We start from the raw sequence: 18,822 nt of genomic DNA on the forward strand, positions 1-18,822 counted from the left end.
ACCGGGTCAGTTATTCCAGGACCTCAGATAAGTTTCTACTGTGGAAGGAGGATAAAAACCCTGCCTGGTGAGAAGAGGTTAGTGCTAGGCCTGGGAAAGAATATTCTTGCACGTGATAAGGATCCTGTGGGAAGAGTAGGAAAGAAGTGTAGGCTAGCAGTAGGATGCATGATATTTGTGTTGGCCAGAGACAGCCTACAAATCAAAATTTTTCCTTTAAATTGTCCAAATGAGATTTTGATTCAGAAAGATGGGAAGAATGTTAGAGAACAGAATAGAAGAAAGAATGTCCCCCTGGGAAGTAACTACCAAAGTAGAACCAAAGCCGAGATTGCACTGAAAGTCTCAGTTGCCAAGAGAAACCTAGGAGTTTGCTCACTACACTTGTGTCACACTCAAGGGTTTCTCTACAGGCCAACGGAGGTGAGTGGGAGAGTTTGAAAGTCAACAGGGTAAGAAGACTGACCGGAGGGACATGCATCACAAGTGCCCAGAAGGGTGGGTTCAAAGAAGTGGATGCACAGAAAACAGATTCAGAGAACTGAGTGAAGACATTTCTCCTGAAGTTTTATCATAACAGTAGTTGGTCAATTCCTAATTGCCGTCATATAACCCTTAGAATGCAGTTAGAAATGATCCTTCTCTCCAAGAGTGGAAGACAAGTGTTATGTTGTGCATCACACAGCGGCTTTGTTTGAGTGGCTTTGTGCTTTATTTATTATAACAATGAACAATACGGATCATAAGAATATGCTGGAGCTTGTAAACTAAAAATAATGTTGATGTGGAGAAGAGAATAAAGGCCCCTTCTTTTAAATAAGAATTAGATGTTTTAAATATGTTTAAATTTTACAGCATTGGCTCCACAACTTGACCACTAACCATACTGAGTTCCTTCTCAGATTCCTGTCCTTGCCAAACAATGTGAGTTCTTAACACCAACCATTTTCTGTCAAGTAGAAACTGACATGGTCCAACCACCTCACTACTGCTGCTGCTCCTCTTTGCTGTGTGGAATTAGAAGCCAGTATTTTATAGTCAACAGCACGTGCTGCAGTGGTGTGGATACAAACATATATAGGTAGCTTGCAGGATTCGTGCAGCAAGACAGCCCCTCTCTGCTGCTAGGTTCCATGGAAGGGCTGCTCCTAGTACCCAGCCCTGGTTCACATTCAGAGCCACTTCCTAAGGGTCAGTCACCCCAGTCTCTGTCCCCCTTCTTTGTCTTGTGCGTGAGGATTGAGGAAACATTTCTTTTAAAACACAGTCTGGAGCCGGGTGATGGTGGCGCACACCTTTAATCCCAGCACTCAGGAGGCAGAGCCAGGCGAATCTCTGTGAGTTCAAGGCCAGCCTGGGCTACAGAGTGAGTTCCAGGAGAGGTGCAAAGCTACACAGAGAAACCCTGTCGGGGGGGGGGGGGGGGCACAGTCTGGTTTCTCCCCTGCTTTGGACAGTACAGCCAAAACCTTTCTGTACCTCTTTTTAGAGAGAGCATGGAATCAAAGCCTTGACTTGAATGGCCACTTACAGTGATTCTTACGGGACTTTTCCTGACATCGTTTTCACTACAGAAAAAGTAAGGCTTCCCAGTGCAGTTAGAGGTAGAAAAGAAAAGAAAACCTACAGATTGCTGCCATTCTTACAGGAAAAACAAAATTTTAATTTTGTTTTACTTTTTAAATTGCTAGAGGGAAGGTAAAATGAAAATTGTGGCATTCCTTAAGATTACAGATCTCAAATTATAGCAGAGTAAATTGAATTAAAGAAGACAATTGATCAAGCTGGTATGGGGCAAGCACTTCCCCACTGAGCCACATATCTCTAATCCCTAGGCGACACTTGCCAAGTGAATGGGTCCAGTCATGAAGAACTTCACCCTGCTTGCTAAATCGATTTGATTTTTGTCTTGTAGCCCTTTGTCAAGGGGAAGCAAATGAAAGATTGTAAGCAGAATTTTGTTTTTAAAGGATCACTGTATAGGCAGTATCGTTGGAAGTGGGAGGGAGAGGGAACTGGAAAGATGGCTTGGTTTCCTGTGTTTCTGTTGTCTAGGCAAGAGATGTGGAGGACCCTAGCTAAAACACCCAAAACTGAGGATGGAAAGGAAGTGGAAGGGTCAGGAGTGGAGTCAGTGATGTGCTGTGAGTGCCCTAGCCAGAGGGTGTTGAAGACAGTCCACCCAGTAGACTGAGTCTGAGCCCTCTAGATGACTCACAGACATGGGTAAATGAAAGAAACAGATCTGGAGAGATGGTGTTTAGGCATATCCCATTGAATCTGTTTATCGGAAGTAATTAAAGATTTTTTTTTTCTTTAAAAAGGAAGGAAGAAAAAAGGAAAGGAAAACTGTGCTCTTCTGTGGTTGCAGCACTCTGAAGGCTGAGGGCAGGTTCTGAGTTTGTAGGTGGCCTGGACTATGCATAGCAAGCTCTGTCTCACAAAGCAGATGTTGGTATTTAATGCTTTCTACTCTGAAAAGTTCCTGACAATTTTGTTTGCAACTAGCCTGTTTTAAGAAAGTATAGTTCAAGGGCTGGAGAGATTGCTCGGTGGTTAGGGACACTTGTTGCTCCTCCAGAGATTCTGAATTTGGTTCCCAAACCTACAAAGTAGCTCACAACCATTCACAACTCCAGTTCCAAGGGATCCAGCACTCTCTTCTGACATCTGCAGGCACCAAGTATGCATTAGATGCACATACATACATGGAGACAAAACAGTTATACACATAGAACAAAATAAAAGTCTAAAAGAATTAAAGTCTAAATAAATTATAGTATAACACAGTGAGTGTTTCTCAGCCTTTGGAATGCTGTGACCCTTTAATACAGTTCTGGTTACTCATATGTGGGCGTATCTGCACCTGGGCAGACCTGCCTGGAGATGGATAGAGGAGCAGTGTCTCAGTTTCTAAGACCATCAGAAGTATGTGTAGCCAGAAGTTTCTCTGGTCCTGCTCAGCCCCGTGGTCTGCACAAATCTCTCCCATCCGCGGTTCACAGCCACTTATAAAATAATCATTCAGAGGCTTATATTAATTACCAACTCTATGGCTTATGGATCAGGCTTCTTGCTAGCTAGCTCTTACAACTTAACTCAACCCATTTCTATTAATCTGTATGTTGCCACAAGGCCATGGCATTACTGGTCTGCTGGTATCTTGTTGCTCCTTGGGTGGCAGGCTGGCATCTTCTTCAACTCCACCCTTCTTCATCTTGTCTTCAGTTTGAGTGTACCACTTAACATTATCCTGCCCTGCCATAGGCCAATGTAGCTTGTTTATCAACCAATCAGAGCAACACATATTCAGAGCATACAGAAAGATATCCCACAGCACTTCCCCTTTTCTGTCTAATCAAAAAGGAAGCTTTTAACTTTAACATAGTAAAAATTACATATACTAGAACAGTTATCAAGCAAGAATTACATCTAGTCTATTTGTATTTGGCAAAATTAAAGAAAATATTTTATCATCTATCCTATATTTATCTGTGAGTCTAAAATTTCACATCTAATTTATCTTTTATCATAACCAAGGAGAATTATAATTATAACTGTTTAGCCTTCAACTACATCAAAGACCCCAGAAGGATATAATATTACCTAAGGAAACAGGAAGTGCATTGCAAGCAACTTCCATAATTGTAGAAATGACAGAGACATCTGGCTGCCTGGACAGTCACCCAAATTTCCTCTGCAATGTTGGGGCATCCATCTTCAGCCTTTAAGTCTAGAGTTTTTTAGTCGCTTCTCTCTGTGTCCTGTAGAATATCTGGCAGTCTCCTCTGTGAAGCAGGAACATGAAGGACCATCTTGCTTTGTTTTGGCAAAATTTTGTGGTCTTTTTTCCATGGGCCCTGTATGTCCAATCAATACAACATTTTGTCAAGCAGTCCAGGCAAGAACAGTTTCTTGCCCAAAGTGGCTAACTTTTGCCATAAGGAAAGCAAACTCCATATGGAGTTTCTTCAATACCCATCATCTTCTTTGAAGTAAATCGGCTGCCAGGAGCAGATGTGTCTCACTGCCTGGAAAGTCTAAGGTTTTAAATATTTTAAATGCCGTATTCTCTAGGTCTTTGAAGTGTTTGAAGATTACCTACCTAATTGAAATATATCTATGTATACCCAGAAAACTTAACTAACATGACTGTTAGTTTGATTATCATAGGTGACTATTAATCTATATTTCTTAATTATATATTACAATTTCAAATGAGCTGTACAAACATAATACATTAAACAAGAGAAATATACATACAGTATAGCAAAATTAACTTTAAATTTGTAATACACTAAAATCTATATCAATGTAAAACATTTTAAACAAGTTGTTCCTCTTTAAAAGTAGATTCAATAATCTACCCTTTCATCCTATCATATCTGTAATATCCCCGTTTCTTCTTTAGAAAGAGATTGCATTTATAATCAACCCCCTTTAAATAAAAATAAATATTTATAAACAATATTTTGGGAATTTGGGTGTAGCTTCTCATACTACTTCCTTCTGGTTGGGGGCACTGGCAATCTTATGGGGATCCTGAGGAAATTAAGAATTATAGTTAAATCTTGGCTGTAGTAATCTGTGAGGCTGTATCAACCTTTCAGGGGGTCTTGGTTGATCAAATCATGTTAGCCTGGAAGCAATCCACAGGTTCTCATCTTCTGTGGAAACAAAAGCAGAACCTGTTTTCCAAAGCAGTGTGTCTTTAGACACAAATTTTGAAGTCAAGATACCTTTAAAATACACATATTGAATTAACTTAATTTACAATCTAGTGTCTTTCTGCAGTTAAAAATCCCAAAGACAATATAATCCAGACTCTCTGTGTGATTTACATCTTTATGTGGCTTATTTTTTTATATTAATTTTATTGTCTCTTTAATGACTTTATTTTTTTAATTATCTATTTCTTTATATAACTGTCTATCTTCTTATCCTCTCTTTTCCAAGCCTGTGTACATTTTTACACATAATGTAAACCATTTAGAGGTTTATTCCACCTGAATCTGTCTTTTGTGTATCTATAATCCTTTTCTGATCATTGCAAACTGCAGCGTGGCTAAAATTGAAGTGGCAGCCCTGGTTGCTGACTCTGCCCATTTCAGCTTCTCAGCATGGTGGAGGTACCCAGGAGAGTCACACTTAGCCCACCAACAAGCATGCTGTGCAGCTTGGAGACACCTCTGTGTACTGAGGCGAGAATCCGCCATGCTGTACTCAAGCCCGAATGCTGCGGCATCTCTTGGTCCGCATGAAACGTGGAGTAGGAAGCCGTTTTGGGCTCTGTTTTAGACTCTATTATTAAGTTCTCTCAGGTTTTAGGTGGAAACTTGAGCCAACACATTGGACAGCCGAATGTAACCGGAGTTTCTCTAGTCCTGCCAGGCCCCATGGTCTAGACGAATCTCTCCCACCTGCGGTTCACAGCCGCTTATAAAATAATCATTCGGAGGCTTATATTAATTACCAACTATATGGCCTATGGGCCAGGCTTCTTGCTAGCTACCTCTTATAACTTAACTCAACCCATTTTCTGGCAGTCTTAAGCGACCCCTGTGAAAGGGTTCTTTGACCTCCAGGTTGAGAACCTTTTGGTCTAACATAATCATTATTTCTATAATTTTCGTGGCTGTAATAGTTAATTTAAACAAAGCACATACTCTTTTTTTAAACTTTGGTTCTTCCCCCGTTTATTTGTATAGATTTACAGAAAAATCTCCTTTCAAATAGATTTTCTAAGAATAATTTTGGAACAGAGGCCCTTATACTATTGAAAATGAAGCAGTTTTAAAAGCTTTTCCATAGACACTATTAGGAAAAAGAAATACGTTATTACAACGGAGAGACACCCTGCAAAGAAAAGTCTAGTTCCCTCCCACCTGGAGTCGTATGCTTAATCATATATTTCTGTGTTTGTGCCCAATACCTCAAAGTCGTTGGAGTCAGTGAAGCCTATGAGGATGCTGCCAATTGTCTGTGGTTGTTAACTAACTCCAAACCTTGTGCAAACTGTAAGTCTCCAATACAGAAGAATGAAGGCTGCAATCACATGCAGTGTGCCAAGGTAAGATGCTAACGTGTGTTTCCGTGCTTTCTGGTTAGTCTTAATTTAGTTTGTACTGCAAAACAAGATGGTATTCTGCTACTAAAACCATCAACTAAATATTCAGTTCATTACTAAGTTGAAAATTAAAATGCCTACAGAGATCAACTTGACTGAAACTTTTAGGGAATTGAAAGGAAGTCTGTGCTCTTCTGATTTCATTGTAGAAAAAGAAGCTACCTGAGTTGTTTTGTTGTGTTTTTGTAATCTTGGAATTAGGTTAATATTTTATTAACTCATGCCTCTATTTCAGTGTTTTGTTTTGAAATTATAAGTCTTCATTTTTTCCTTTTTATTAGAAGAACCAGCTATGTTTTTAAGGGATGTTTTAAAATATTAAGACAATGTAATTTTTTCTCATTTAGAATGTGAAAGAAATTAAAATAGTTAAAACTAATAAAATATGTTAACATTGCTCTAAGAATTACTTGATTTTTTTGTCCGTAAACCAATTATCATTGTATTACAACTTGCAAAAGAATAGAAATTACAAAATTATCTTACAAGTTTGCATTATAGTAAAATTAATGTAAAGAAATGTACTTTTTGAGGCAGCAGTGATTCCCTAAGAGGCAGAAGGAAAAAAAACCTACTGTTGTTTTCTGAGAAAATTACTCAACAGTACTTATTAGTTCAGCTAAGAACCGGACAAAATTATTTTCTCTAACTGTGGTCTCATCTCCAACTCCATATTTGGTTTTGTTCTTAGAAAATGTAATATAGACTTCCTAAATGTGCACAGAAGTATATATTGACCTAAAAAATCAGCAGTTGGCTGTTGAGGTAGACTCCAGTATTACCTTTCTGTCCTTCATAGCACAGCAGTAAGGACTTGATAAATATGGATTACTGGAAGAACATTTTCATAAACTAATCAGACTGTTGATACAAAAGAACTAATATAAACAGATGTTGCTTGAGATTGTCTGGGGTTTAAAACATTTATATACAAGATCTATAAATGTAAGAACCTTATTTAGTATACTTTTTGAATTGTTCAAATTGAAGATATAAACTGAGTAGGCCATGGTAGCACAAAGCTTTAATCCCCCAGTACTCTGTAGGCAAAGGCAGGTAAATCTTTGAGACCAGCCTGGTCTACATAGCAAGCTCTAGACCAGTTAGAGTTACACAATAAAACCCTGTCTCCTAAAAAGAAAGGAAGAACCTAAAAAGTGGTATATTCTTACCTTGACATAGAAAACTTACCTAGATTCAATGCACACAATTGAATCCACTTAGGGTATTTTTCAAATACGCAAATAAAACATGTCATGAAAAGTTGAATCCATGCTGTAACAAACAATTTTACCATCTGCCTAGGCTTTTGATGTTTCAGTGTGGATCATGATTTAATAGACAGTTTGCATTGTCTGAAATCTAATGTGTTAAACATTTTTTTAAATGGCATGTTTACTCATCTGAAAATAAACTAATTTATTTCAAAAATACTTTTTTCATCTCCCCTTAGAAAAATTTTAATTTGTTTTTGTGTTTTTAATTAGAATACTGTATCACAACCCCACCCACCCTACCCCATCCCTTTTCTCCTCTAGCTCCTCCATGGTTTGACTGTGGAGTTCAAGAGACCCTGTGGCTAAGGGATCTGCTGTAGATCCACTGAGCATCCTTCTTCAACTCCAGGTTCCTGCTGTTGTCCCTGCTTGGACTTCTGAGTCCCTGGAAGCCTGGGACCTTTGACCCCTCGTGGGAGGAAAGAGCTGGAAGCTCTCAGCTGAGGATCACAAGCCCATAGGAACACCCTGACTCTGTTTAGTAGCCAAGGGGTCCTGCTAGCCAGCTGCTCTTAGGCACCTACCACTATCCAACACTTCTCGGGGCCAAAGATTCAGTATTAGGAGGATAGAAAGATGGGTCAGAAGTTAAGAGTGTTTGCAGAGCAATAACGAGATCCCAGTACCATGTAACAAGCCAGACTTCCTGCAAATGCTATGACTCCACCTCCAATGTATCCAACATCTTCTGGCTTCTTTGATTGCCCAGAAACTTGCATCTGTACAGGCACGTTCACCTAAGCACACATATATGCGCATACACTAACATATGCTAACACAGACACATACACACATTTAAATAAATAAAACAAACCTTTCTTAAAATTTACTGTTCTCTCTTACAGTACATCCCTACTGCACCCTCCCCTCCTTCCACTCCTCCCAGGCCCCCTCACCGCCCCTCTCACCCAGATCCACTGCTCTTCCAGAAAAAAGCAGGCTTCCCGATGATATCAACCAAACATGGCCTAATAAGCTGCGGTAAGACTAGGCACAAACCCTCATATGAAGGCTGCACGAAACAACCCAGTGGGAGGAAAAGGGTCCCAAGAGCAGGCAAACAAGTCAAAGACACCCCCACTCCCATTATTAGGAGTCTCACAAACACCCCAAGCTAAACAACCACAGCATGTATGCAGAAGATCTGGTGAGACCCATGCAGGCTCTGTGGTTTCAGTTCAGTCTCTGTGATCCCATGCAGGGCCTGCTTAGTTGATTCTGTGGGCCTTGTTCTCATAGTGTCCTGAATCCCTCTGGCTCCTCCAGTCCTTCCTCCCACTCTTCTGCAGGGTTCCCCAAACTATGAGGGGAGGGACTTGATGGAGATCTCTAGTTTGGGTTCTCTCTCTACCTAATGTTTGGCTGTGGGTCTCTCTCTGCATCTGCTCTCACCAGCTGCCTGAGGAAGCCTCTCTGATGATGATTTGGCTAGGCACCAATTTATGAGTATAATAGAATATCATTAGAAATCATTTCATTTTTGTTTTTGACTTTCCAGTCCTTTTTGATTCTACCTTAGGTCTCTGAGCTATCCAGCCTCCAGTTCTTGGCCATCCAGACATTGTCAGGCATGGGTTCCCTCCATTGCGTGGGCCTCAAGTTAGACCAGTCATTGGTTGGCCACTCCCACCGAACCACCATTGCCCCAGAACAGATTGTAGGTTGAAGGTTTTGTGGCTGGGTTGGTGTCCCAGTCCCACGACTGGAGGCCTTGCCTGGTTACTAGGAGTCCTTGATAGTCACCCTCGTAGATTTCACTGCACTAGGTTTCCATATTGAACCCCAATTCCGGTAGTCTCTCCTCATACTCTCTCCGTTCATCCCTCTCCTCTCACTTGATCCCTCCTCCTCCCATCCCCATCTGCCCCTAGTCTAACAGCAAAATCTATTCTATTCCCTTTTCCAAGGAGATCCATGTGTCTCCCCCTAGAGCCCTCCCTGTTACCTAGCCTCCATGGGTCTATGGATTGTACTGTAATTATCCTTTACTTAACAGCTAATATCCACTTATAAGTGAGTACATATCAAGTTTGTCTTTCTGGGGCTGGGTTATCTCACTTGGGATGTAAATCTTTCATTCTTAAATTTTCAAATTACTGTGGGGCGTTTACCCAACCACCCCCACAGTTCCCCAGAGTTTTCTTGAGTGCGAGCAGCAGGAAATATTAGATAGAAGGATTTATTGCGGAGAATATCGCGGAGATAAACAGATAGAAAACAAAGGATAGCCTCGAGAGGGCCTGGAACCTATTCCAACGGGCCCGACTGTCTCTGCCCCAGGGTTTTTATAGAGACACCAAAGGGTGGAGCAAAAAACCTCCTCCCCCAGCACAGCCAAGTGCAGACCATCTCAGACACCTGCACTCAGGCCCGTGGTCCTAATCATCCTCTATGTGGACCTGCTGGGTAAAGCCACGAGGAACCTGAGAACAGGCTCCCACAGGTCCCCCTTTCTTAATATATAAAAAAAAACTATTAATGGCTTACAGCAATCTCCATAACTGTTACACCTCCCAATATGGGAGTAGAGGATGATAAAGATGGCATTTCTCTTTTGAATTATGTCCAAGGTGACTACAGCAGTCTTACCTGCCTCAAGCCCTTTCTAAACCAAAAACATTTAAGGCGACTACAAACTTAAAGAATCCCTTAGCTTCATCATTACCATTAACAGGTTAACACAAATATTGCTATACATAGTCATAATTCTCTCAATCTTACAACTCAAAGCAAACTCTTAACAGAACCATTTGAATTAGCATATATGGTGCTATAAATAGTTAACAGTTTTCTCCGTCTTACAACTTTAGCTCAATCATTTGAATTTTCTTGCTAACAGAACATAGGAAAAACTTCGATGTATTCACATTAAGCTTAAATATTTCCTTACCTCCACAAAACCAGGGTGCATTAATATCAATAGGTTTCTGCGAACATACATTCAACCTTAATTCACTCATAACTCCTCCTTTTCTTTATAATTTTTTAAACAAAGTCCCAAGGCTAGTTAGAAAACCCAAACTTTTCTGTTTAAGCAGTTCTATTTGTAACACAAAACCAGTTCCAGAAAACAGTTTCTAGGTCATTACTGTAAGTAAACTCAAAATTGTCCCATTGCAATGCAATCTATTGTTCAGTTCATTAAGTCCTAGAATTCAGATGATAAATTCTGGTACTAGCCTTCCAATTATGAAGAAATTCATAACCAAAATCTTTCTGTAGTTTTATCTCATTTTAAGTTCAAAAAGTTCAAACAAGAAATAATTTCTGGCATCAGGCTTTCACTTCCAAATATGAAGAGACGTTTTAAAACCAAAACTTTTTGCAGTTAACAATTTTAGTTCAAACAAGCATCTCTGCAACTTTTTTCCTCAAGCCAGAGACCGTTTTAGGTACAGTAGTATTCTAAACCGCACCGTTTTTGATATTAGCTCAGGTTTTTCTGTATTGCGTCGATTTTCCACGGATCTCAGCTGTGGATGCCTTGTGCTGGTTCTGGCGTCCGCCATTCTTAGCTTCTTAGCGGCTTCTGGAACTTTTGGAAACCGCTCAGACTGCCTGCTTTGCAGTCTGCTAGGACACTAACTTCTGTATCTCAGGTTTTTTCACCATATACATTAAGCATAGATTCACACTTAACATTTACACTTTTTAAACTCACATATAACATTTTTTGCCTTGCAAAGCATTTAGACTCACATTCAACATTTACACTTTTTTACAAACTCACATAACATCTACTTATTTATACTCCTTAAGGAAACTCTAGAACTACTTTAGCAAATATATTTCTTATTACTTATATACTTATATTCATTCCATCTTATTTCTTATTTAAACTTATATTTACAACTAGCATCTTTACTTCTTACAAGCTTATTACTACATGTCTTAAGACTACCTTAGATATTTCTTGCAAGCTTATATTCTTAAAGGAACTCTATAGATCTATTTTACAAACTTATATAGGGGTACCATTAGCATATATTTAACTTAGCAAACACCTAAAGATTTCTTAACACAGATCTAGCAAGAGAATTTTTACAAACATCTTCATCTTTTTCTATTTCTTACTCTTAATTATTATCACTATATCTATTAGAAAGATTCTCTTAACTAGACAGGAAGTACGTTCATCATATCTAAAGTTTAGAGTTTATAGTCAGCTTTGTTATAAAGCACTGGGATTTAGTGAGTGTTGTTGTTATAGAGTTGTGATAGTTGTTGCTAGGGGACTATAACATCTTCGGGACGAAGCCACACTCCAAAGTGGCCAGTTCTCTCAGCCGTTCCGGAACCGGCAGAAATGCACTGTCAACGGTAAACTGTTTTTAACTAGAGGCTGTCCCTTCACCCAAATTCATAATAGTTCCCCTAAGTGCTTCAATTCAGACAAACATTTCTATTACAGCAGTACTTTTGGTTTGTTCTACTGAAAAACTTCACTTCACGCTGAGTGAAATTACCGTATTTAGCTGCTGTAAAGCTCTTCGCCAAATACTGCACAGCTATTAGGTGATATAAAGTATTTTTCTAGAGGAGCTAGTAAAGCCAAAAGTGGCACAGCTCTGAACTGTATTTAATATTTTCACTTCATTAGCTTTAACTCCTGATGTTATTAGCAGCTGTGATGTTTAGCATTGACTTCTTATAACTTTCAGTTGAAGCTTTTTTTTTTAAAGACAGATTTTTCTGAAGTTTGTTTCCCATCTATAAAGCAGTCATTTCTTTTTTGAATGCCTGTTTCTTATCCCCTTAATTAGATTTGCAGAGGAATCACTCATTGCAGGCAGTTTGTTCAAAAGGCAAAGAACTTTTCAAATTTCAACATAAGTTTCTTCATATCTAGGACAACGTTCAGTGTATAAACTGCTTTCCCTTGCTTTCTTAAGGATTTTAAAGTGGCTTGTTTGCTCTTAAAGGTAGCTTTTTGTCATCCAACTACTGTAAAAATTTGCACAGCTATTAGGGTAAATAAGGCATTTTACCAACGGAGCCCCAAACCGCGAAGCACCTAGTTCCGTATCCTTTCAATTTTTCATTGGAACTGACACTTAAACTCTTAGATGATTTTCCTCCTTATTCTTTTAAAAGCTGTATTTTAAGTTTACCATGAACATATTTTCAAGCTGACAAGTGTTTCAGGGCAATGTCGCCATCTTTAGCGGAAAAACTACCTTTCCCAGAATGCATTTCCCTTATATCAGTCCATAATAGTATCAGTCCCTTATATCAGTCCTTTATATCATTTCCCTTATATCAGTCATTTCCCATAGTTCTTTTTGGGTCTGAGAGTCAACTGATTCTTTTACCAGACTTGCTTACAAATTCTTGCCCGGGAGGTTTGAACAAAGTTTTTTGCTTTTGCAACGGGAGATTTGAACAAGCTTTTTACATTTTCAGCTATGGCACGTTGGGAGATTTCTATTCTCTCCTCAACTGGCTTTAACAGGTGTTTCTCCATCAGACACTGGCCTGGGATCAGAACTGCACCTGCCTCACTAGCCGGCATTGAGGTGGGCATTTCTGATAGCAACTTTCCTCGGGGCTTATGTTTGCTTTAGCCAGTCAGTGAAAAACAAGAAAGGTCCTTTCTGTCTTCCCAGAAAGGTCCTTTCCCTAATAGGAAAGCTTTTTTTCTCAGATTTCTTTTTTTCAGCTGTGGACCTATCAACCCGGGACTTGTAGGAAAGCAGGCAACAGCTTTTCCATAGCTCTTTCAGAGATTTTCTCCCACGGATCTCTCTCATTTTGCTTGTTCCTAACCCCCCAGATGCAGAGCTTCAGGTATCTGTCTGCGGCTCTGTACCTCTGCTAGCTGCTTTTGGGGGTAGGGGCTTTTTTCCTCCCCGAATCTGCCTCAAATTCTAGCAGCTTTTTCAGGTCATTTTTCTGGGGAGGATTATGTCCCTTCTCTGTTTCTTCAGAGTCTTTCTCCCAGACAGTTCCCAGTTTGGTCTCAGTTTATCCCCTCTACCTCAGAAACAGTTTCCGACACTACAGTGGCGGTTTTTCCTGGTACTGAAGGTAGGGGTTTTTTGTCCGTTTGTTTTCGGGGTCTGTGTGGTTTACATATAGACTGAAAATCTAACAAGGGAGGTTTTTGCCATTTCTAAACTCCCATTAGGACATGTGTTTTGCTTCATCAGGCCTTCACCTGGCCCAGTCCCCCAGTGGGTTGCATTTGCTTGTCTGGGTGCTCAAGGACAGAGCTTATGCCAGAGGCAATCACCCCTCAGGGCTACACTCCCTCATCTCAGGGAGTCAGTTGAAACAAAGCTTTTCTCAAGGAGATGTTTTCTCTGACAGAAAAGAAAGCTTTACTCCTGGATAGTTCTGTTCTGCCCTGGCTGGGCTCTTTCCCCAGACAGCGTTCTGACTCAGCAGCACAACTGCTTCAGACACAGTTCAGCTTTACTGTCTTCCCAGAAAGGTCCTTTCCCTAATAGGAAAGCTTTTTTTCTCAGATTTCTTTTTTTCAGCTGTGGACCTATCAACCCGGGACTTGTAGGAAAGCAGGCAACTGTGCTGTTTCCACCGGCTTTAGTTTTGTTTGTTCATTGGCAATCTTCCCCTGGTTCCTGCACCTTCCTGCCTCAGCTCTGTGCTCCAGGTAGTTTACAACTGCAGGAACCCTAGTATCCCCGAAATGCACCCCAACTCAGAGACGCTGGCTAGTCGCCTCTGGGTTTTTGGTCAGAAGCGAGGATACAATGCTGACAGTTTGCATTGCTTCAGGGGATCTTTGCATTAGGACGATTAGGAGCACCTTTTTATTCTGAAATGCTCACTCAAACAAACCCCTTGCTGCCTTAGCTGGGCATAACTGAAAAGCTTGGCTTTTTTGCTTTTCTCAGGTAAAGTTTCCTGCCCTTTTGGGCTCTCTGTAGCTCTTTACCCACACTCTCCCAAGCGTTTCCCTCAGGGTACTCTGACCCACTGTCTTTTACTAGCTTGAAGAGACAGAGCTTAGAAGAGGTTTTTAGGAACTTGTCCCTGCCTCCTGCATTGCAGGGAGGATTTTTAAAGCTTGAAAGAGAACTTAGAGGTTTTGCTGTCTTAAGAGGTTTGTTGTTTTCCCTTAGAGCTAATCACAGGTGGTCCCCATACTAATATCTTCAGGTGATTCTAATTTGTCCTTCTGAGAAAGTTAAAGGCTTTAGTTTTCAAGTTTAAGAGAGCTTTTGAGAAAGATTAAAGCTTTTTAGAGAGATTTTTTTTTCCCCAAATTTTCCAAGAAAAGCTTTTAGTTTAAGAGAAAGATTTTTTTCCCAAAGAGAGAAAGACCTTTCCCCAACTTTAAACTTTGGCTTTTTACACCCCTGTTTTTGCCTCAGGGAGAAATCACTTTCTCCTGCCGCTTGGATTTAGCATTTCAGCTGTCCCCAGGTCAAAAGCTTCCATAGGAAACTTTTTCTTCCCCATAAGCTCAAAGAGCTTTTTTACTACCCGTAAAGCCCAAAGAAAGATTTTTTCCCCCCAGTTTGCATTCATAGCCCCCAAAGTTAGAAAATTGGAGAGTTTTTCTGTCTAGTTGCCTTATTTTTTCTACACAATCTTACACTTCTAAGTTTTTCCTACACTATATTACTACCCTATGCCTTATACTTATTTTTCACAGATAGAAATTGAGAAAGGGATAGAAGATAGAAAATTTTGACAGAAGAGAATTGTGCTGCAGCATCGGACATCCTTCCAGTCCGCTTTCCTTTTCTCTCGAGGATAAAACCCCTGCCTCTCAATTATATAAAAAAAATATATTTTCCATAACACCGGCATGCCTTATCCACTGGCAGGGCTGAACTCAGCACTTTCGCCAAAAACTCTGTAATAAAACTATTATTTTCCTTTATCTTTAGTCCCAATTACTTTGTCTTTAGTCCCTATTCATTTGTCTTTAGTCCCCATTTTTTTAGTCCCCCCTTTTTTTTCTTTAGTCCCTGTTCGGGCGCCATTCTGTGGGGCATTTACCCAACCACCCCCACGGTTCCCCAGAGTTTTCTTGAGTGCGAGCAGCAGGAAATATTAGATAGAAAGATTTATTGCGGAGAATATCGCGGAGATAAACAGATAGAAAACAAAGGATAGCCTCGAGAGGGCCTGGAACCTATTCCAACGGGCCCGACTGTCTCTGCCCCAGAGTTTTTATAGAGACACCAAAGGGTGGAGCAAAAGACCTCCTCCCCCAGCACAGCCAAGTGCAGACCATCTCAGACACCTGCACTCAGGCCCGTGGTCCTAATCATCCTCTATGTGGACCTGCTGGGTAAAGCCACGAGGAACCTGAGAACGGGCTCCCACAAATTACTTAATCTGACATTATGGAAAACTAATTTTAAAACCCCAAAAATAAAAAATATTAACATGTAAAAGAGCTGGAGAGATGGCTCAGAGGTTAAGAGCACTGGCTGCTCTTCCAAAGGTCCTGAGTTCAATTCCCAGCAATCACATGGTTGGCTCACAAACATCTATAATGGGATCTGATACCCTCTTCTGGTGTACAAGTATACATATTTACATAAAATAACCTTAACATGTAAAAGTATTAGTAAAGTTCTATACTGTACTGTTTTCTACCATAGTTGATAATGTCTGGTTGATTTATGAAAATTTTGTCAATAATTTTGAGAAATAAATTAAACCACATCACCAGGGTATTTGTATCAAAGCAGGCACAAAGTTTGGTTTTCTAAACCAGGAAAATAATCTGCATAGAGCCTTGAAACAAATCGACACTTTATTGAATAAGTGCATGTTAAGTACTAAATGAGTGCAGAGTTTAATTCAGGTCACTCTCTGTGACTACAAGGAGACCAAAAGAAGAGAAGACATAGAAGTGATAAAGACCTATCATAATTACTACAGTAGACAGGACATATGTGTATAATCAGATTATTTCCTGAAAATATGACCCTCCCCAATAGACCATTGATCATCAAAGAAAAACAGTAATAGTCTTTAAGTGTTGGCTGTTATAATCAATAATTTTAAATATTATTGTAATCAAAGAAAATAAAAAATTATACCAAGTAATATTCTTGATCATAGAGAATAAATTAGAAATTAATTTTGGAGTTGTTAAATGTCATAGAAATTTTTAATATTTCAAATAACTCAAAGAAATTAAAGAATTTATGGGAAATGATAATACCACATTATCAGAGCCTGAATATTAAAGCTAAAACCATGCAGAAATATGTACAGTCTTGCTCATTTAAAATAATATAAAATAAACAATAAATTGAGGATGTGGTTCAGATTTTTTAAAAAGTAAATTAAGAAACAGCAGTAAGAAGTTTTTAAGACAGAAAGTAATTTTTAAAAGTAATGACCAGTGTGGCAAGAAATCCAAAAGGTAGCTTTTGAAGAACAGCTACTTCAAAAGTAAACCACTAAGCTAACATAATAAAGCAGGGAGTTGAAGGATCTCAAATGTGCAATAAAGGGGACGAGAGACTAGAGAACGACAGTATTTAATACAGAGACTAGCAGCAGTCAGGAACAAGAAACAAGACTATAAAACCTAGAAATACAGTAATAAAGTGACTGTACTTTAAAGCTGTGTGTGGTGGCACATACCTGTAGTCCAAGCATTCACATGCTGAGGCAGAAGGGTCATGAATGCAAGGCTAGCCTGAGCTATAAGCAAGACCCTGTCTCAAAAACAAAACAAAGCTACCACATTTACAGATGGCATGATTACATACTAGAAATTTTACAAGGATCAACTGAAGAACTACCAGCAACCAAAATTCAGCTTAGTAGCAAAATACAAAATTAATTTCCAGAAAATAATCATCTCCATATCTCCTGGCAACATCTAGATGGAATATATAGACCTTTTGAATCTAGAAATGAGCTTAATAAATATTCAAGGCTTTGTTGAAAATGTTTTTAAATCCTCTTTAAGGATTTAAAACAAAGAATGGCAAACAAATAGAAATACAACCTCTTACATAAAAAGAAGCAAACAAAAACACCAGCAGCTTGTTCTTTTGCATCTGTGTAAACTAAAATTCAGATGTTCATATGGCAAATGAGAGCAAACTTAATTAGGAAAACTTTGAAAAACAACAGCAGGGGGAAGTAGCCTTATAAGAGAATACGTTTTGCAGCCTCAGTAATTGAACCACTGTAGTACTGGCATGTGAATACAGAGTATGAAACAGAATAGAAAGCAAGCCTAGGAAACAGATGCATCCATAGGAATTTAATGTGTAGTGATGGCAATATATAACCAGTGGAGAAACATGAAGTACTTAGAACATGGTATTGCAATAACTAGACAGCTCTAAAGTTGAGTTCATACTGGAGAAGATACACCCAAGATTTAAATGTTTAAACAGTAAGCAAACCAGTACTAGAAGCCCTGATAAAAGTATCTAAAGACTGTGGAGTCAGAACAGTCTTGACTCAGAGCCCATAAGCATAAGTAGATGAACTTTCATATTATACTTTTGTCGTTATCTTCTAATTATGATCTACTTAATGAGTGATTTTTTAATTATATATGGAGATGCTTGCATGTGTGTTTTCTTTTACAGTGCAAGTATGACTTTTGCTGGATCTGCCTAGAAGAATGGAAGAAACATAGTTCTTCCACTGGTGGTTATTACAGATGTACTCGCTATGAAGTCATTCAGCACGTAGAGGAGCAATCCAAGGAAATGACTGTGGAGGTAACACTGAGCATGTCCTGTCTAAGCTACTGTTAGAGGGATTGGCATGTCTTCTTTCCTGTCTTCATTGAGATGAGGCATTACATTGAATACACTTAAGAGTGCCCTTTGAACCAAAACACTGTCAACTAGGAACCTTTTTCCTTTAAAATTTTCCCTTTTTTGATGAAAATATGAAAAATCCAATTCTGCCCTGCCTTTGTAATGATTTAAAGCCCATTTTAACATACTATCAGCAATACAGTATTATGTTATAGTGTACATGTCTTTTTTTTTTTTTCCAGTCAGGCCCAAGGAGGGAATGTTTCTTTTTTTAATTAGTTTATTTTATGTATGTGAGTGGTTTACCTGGATATATGCCTGTACAGTTTGCATGCCTGTCTGGTGCTCACAGAGACGAGAAGACAGTGTTGGATCACCTAGGATTGGAGTTACAGTTGTAAACTGCCATGTGGGTGCTGGGAACTGAACCTGGATCCTCTGGAAAAGCAGGCAGTGCTCTTAATTACAGAACCATCTCTCCAGCCCCTACAGTTGTCTTGTTTTGCTTGTCTTATATAGCCTAGACAGGTTTTTTTTCATTGTTTATCTTACGTACATGGATGTTTTGCCTGCATGTATGTCTGTGCACCATGTACATACATTGTGTCCACAGTCAGGGTGTTGGATCCCCTGGAGCTAGAGTTACAGATGTTTGTGATCCACCATGTGACTACTAGGAATTAAACCCAGGTCCTTT

The 18,822-nt window shown here is 39.4% G+C and overlaps 1 protein-coding gene across 7 annotated transcripts in view; it reads left to right on the forward strand.

The window, feature by feature from the left end:
* The window catches only part of Ankib1 (ankyrin repeat and IBR domain containing 1), a 120,224-nt gene that overhangs the window by 87,110 nt on the left and 14,292 nt on the right, over positions 1-18,822 (forward strand). For all 7 annotated transcript variants that reach the window (XM_052719901.1, XM_052719904.1, XM_052719905.1 and 4 more), the window contains 2 exons: positions 5,940-6,070; positions 17,949-18,083. In XM_052719901.1, coding sequence (XP_052575861.1) covers positions 5,940-6,070; positions 17,949-18,083 — 266 coding nt within the window. The remainder of the gene's footprint in view (positions 1-5,939; positions 6,071-17,948; positions 18,084-18,822) is intronic.

Source organism: Peromyscus californicus, unplaced genomic scaffold (assembly GCF_007827085.1).
Source record: "Peromyscus californicus insignis strain IS unplaced genomic scaffold, ASM782708v3 Scaffold_6__1_contigs__length_162567912, whole genome shotgun sequence".
Classification (NCBI taxonomy): Eukaryota; Metazoa; Chordata; class Mammalia; order Rodentia; family Cricetidae; genus Peromyscus; species Peromyscus californicus.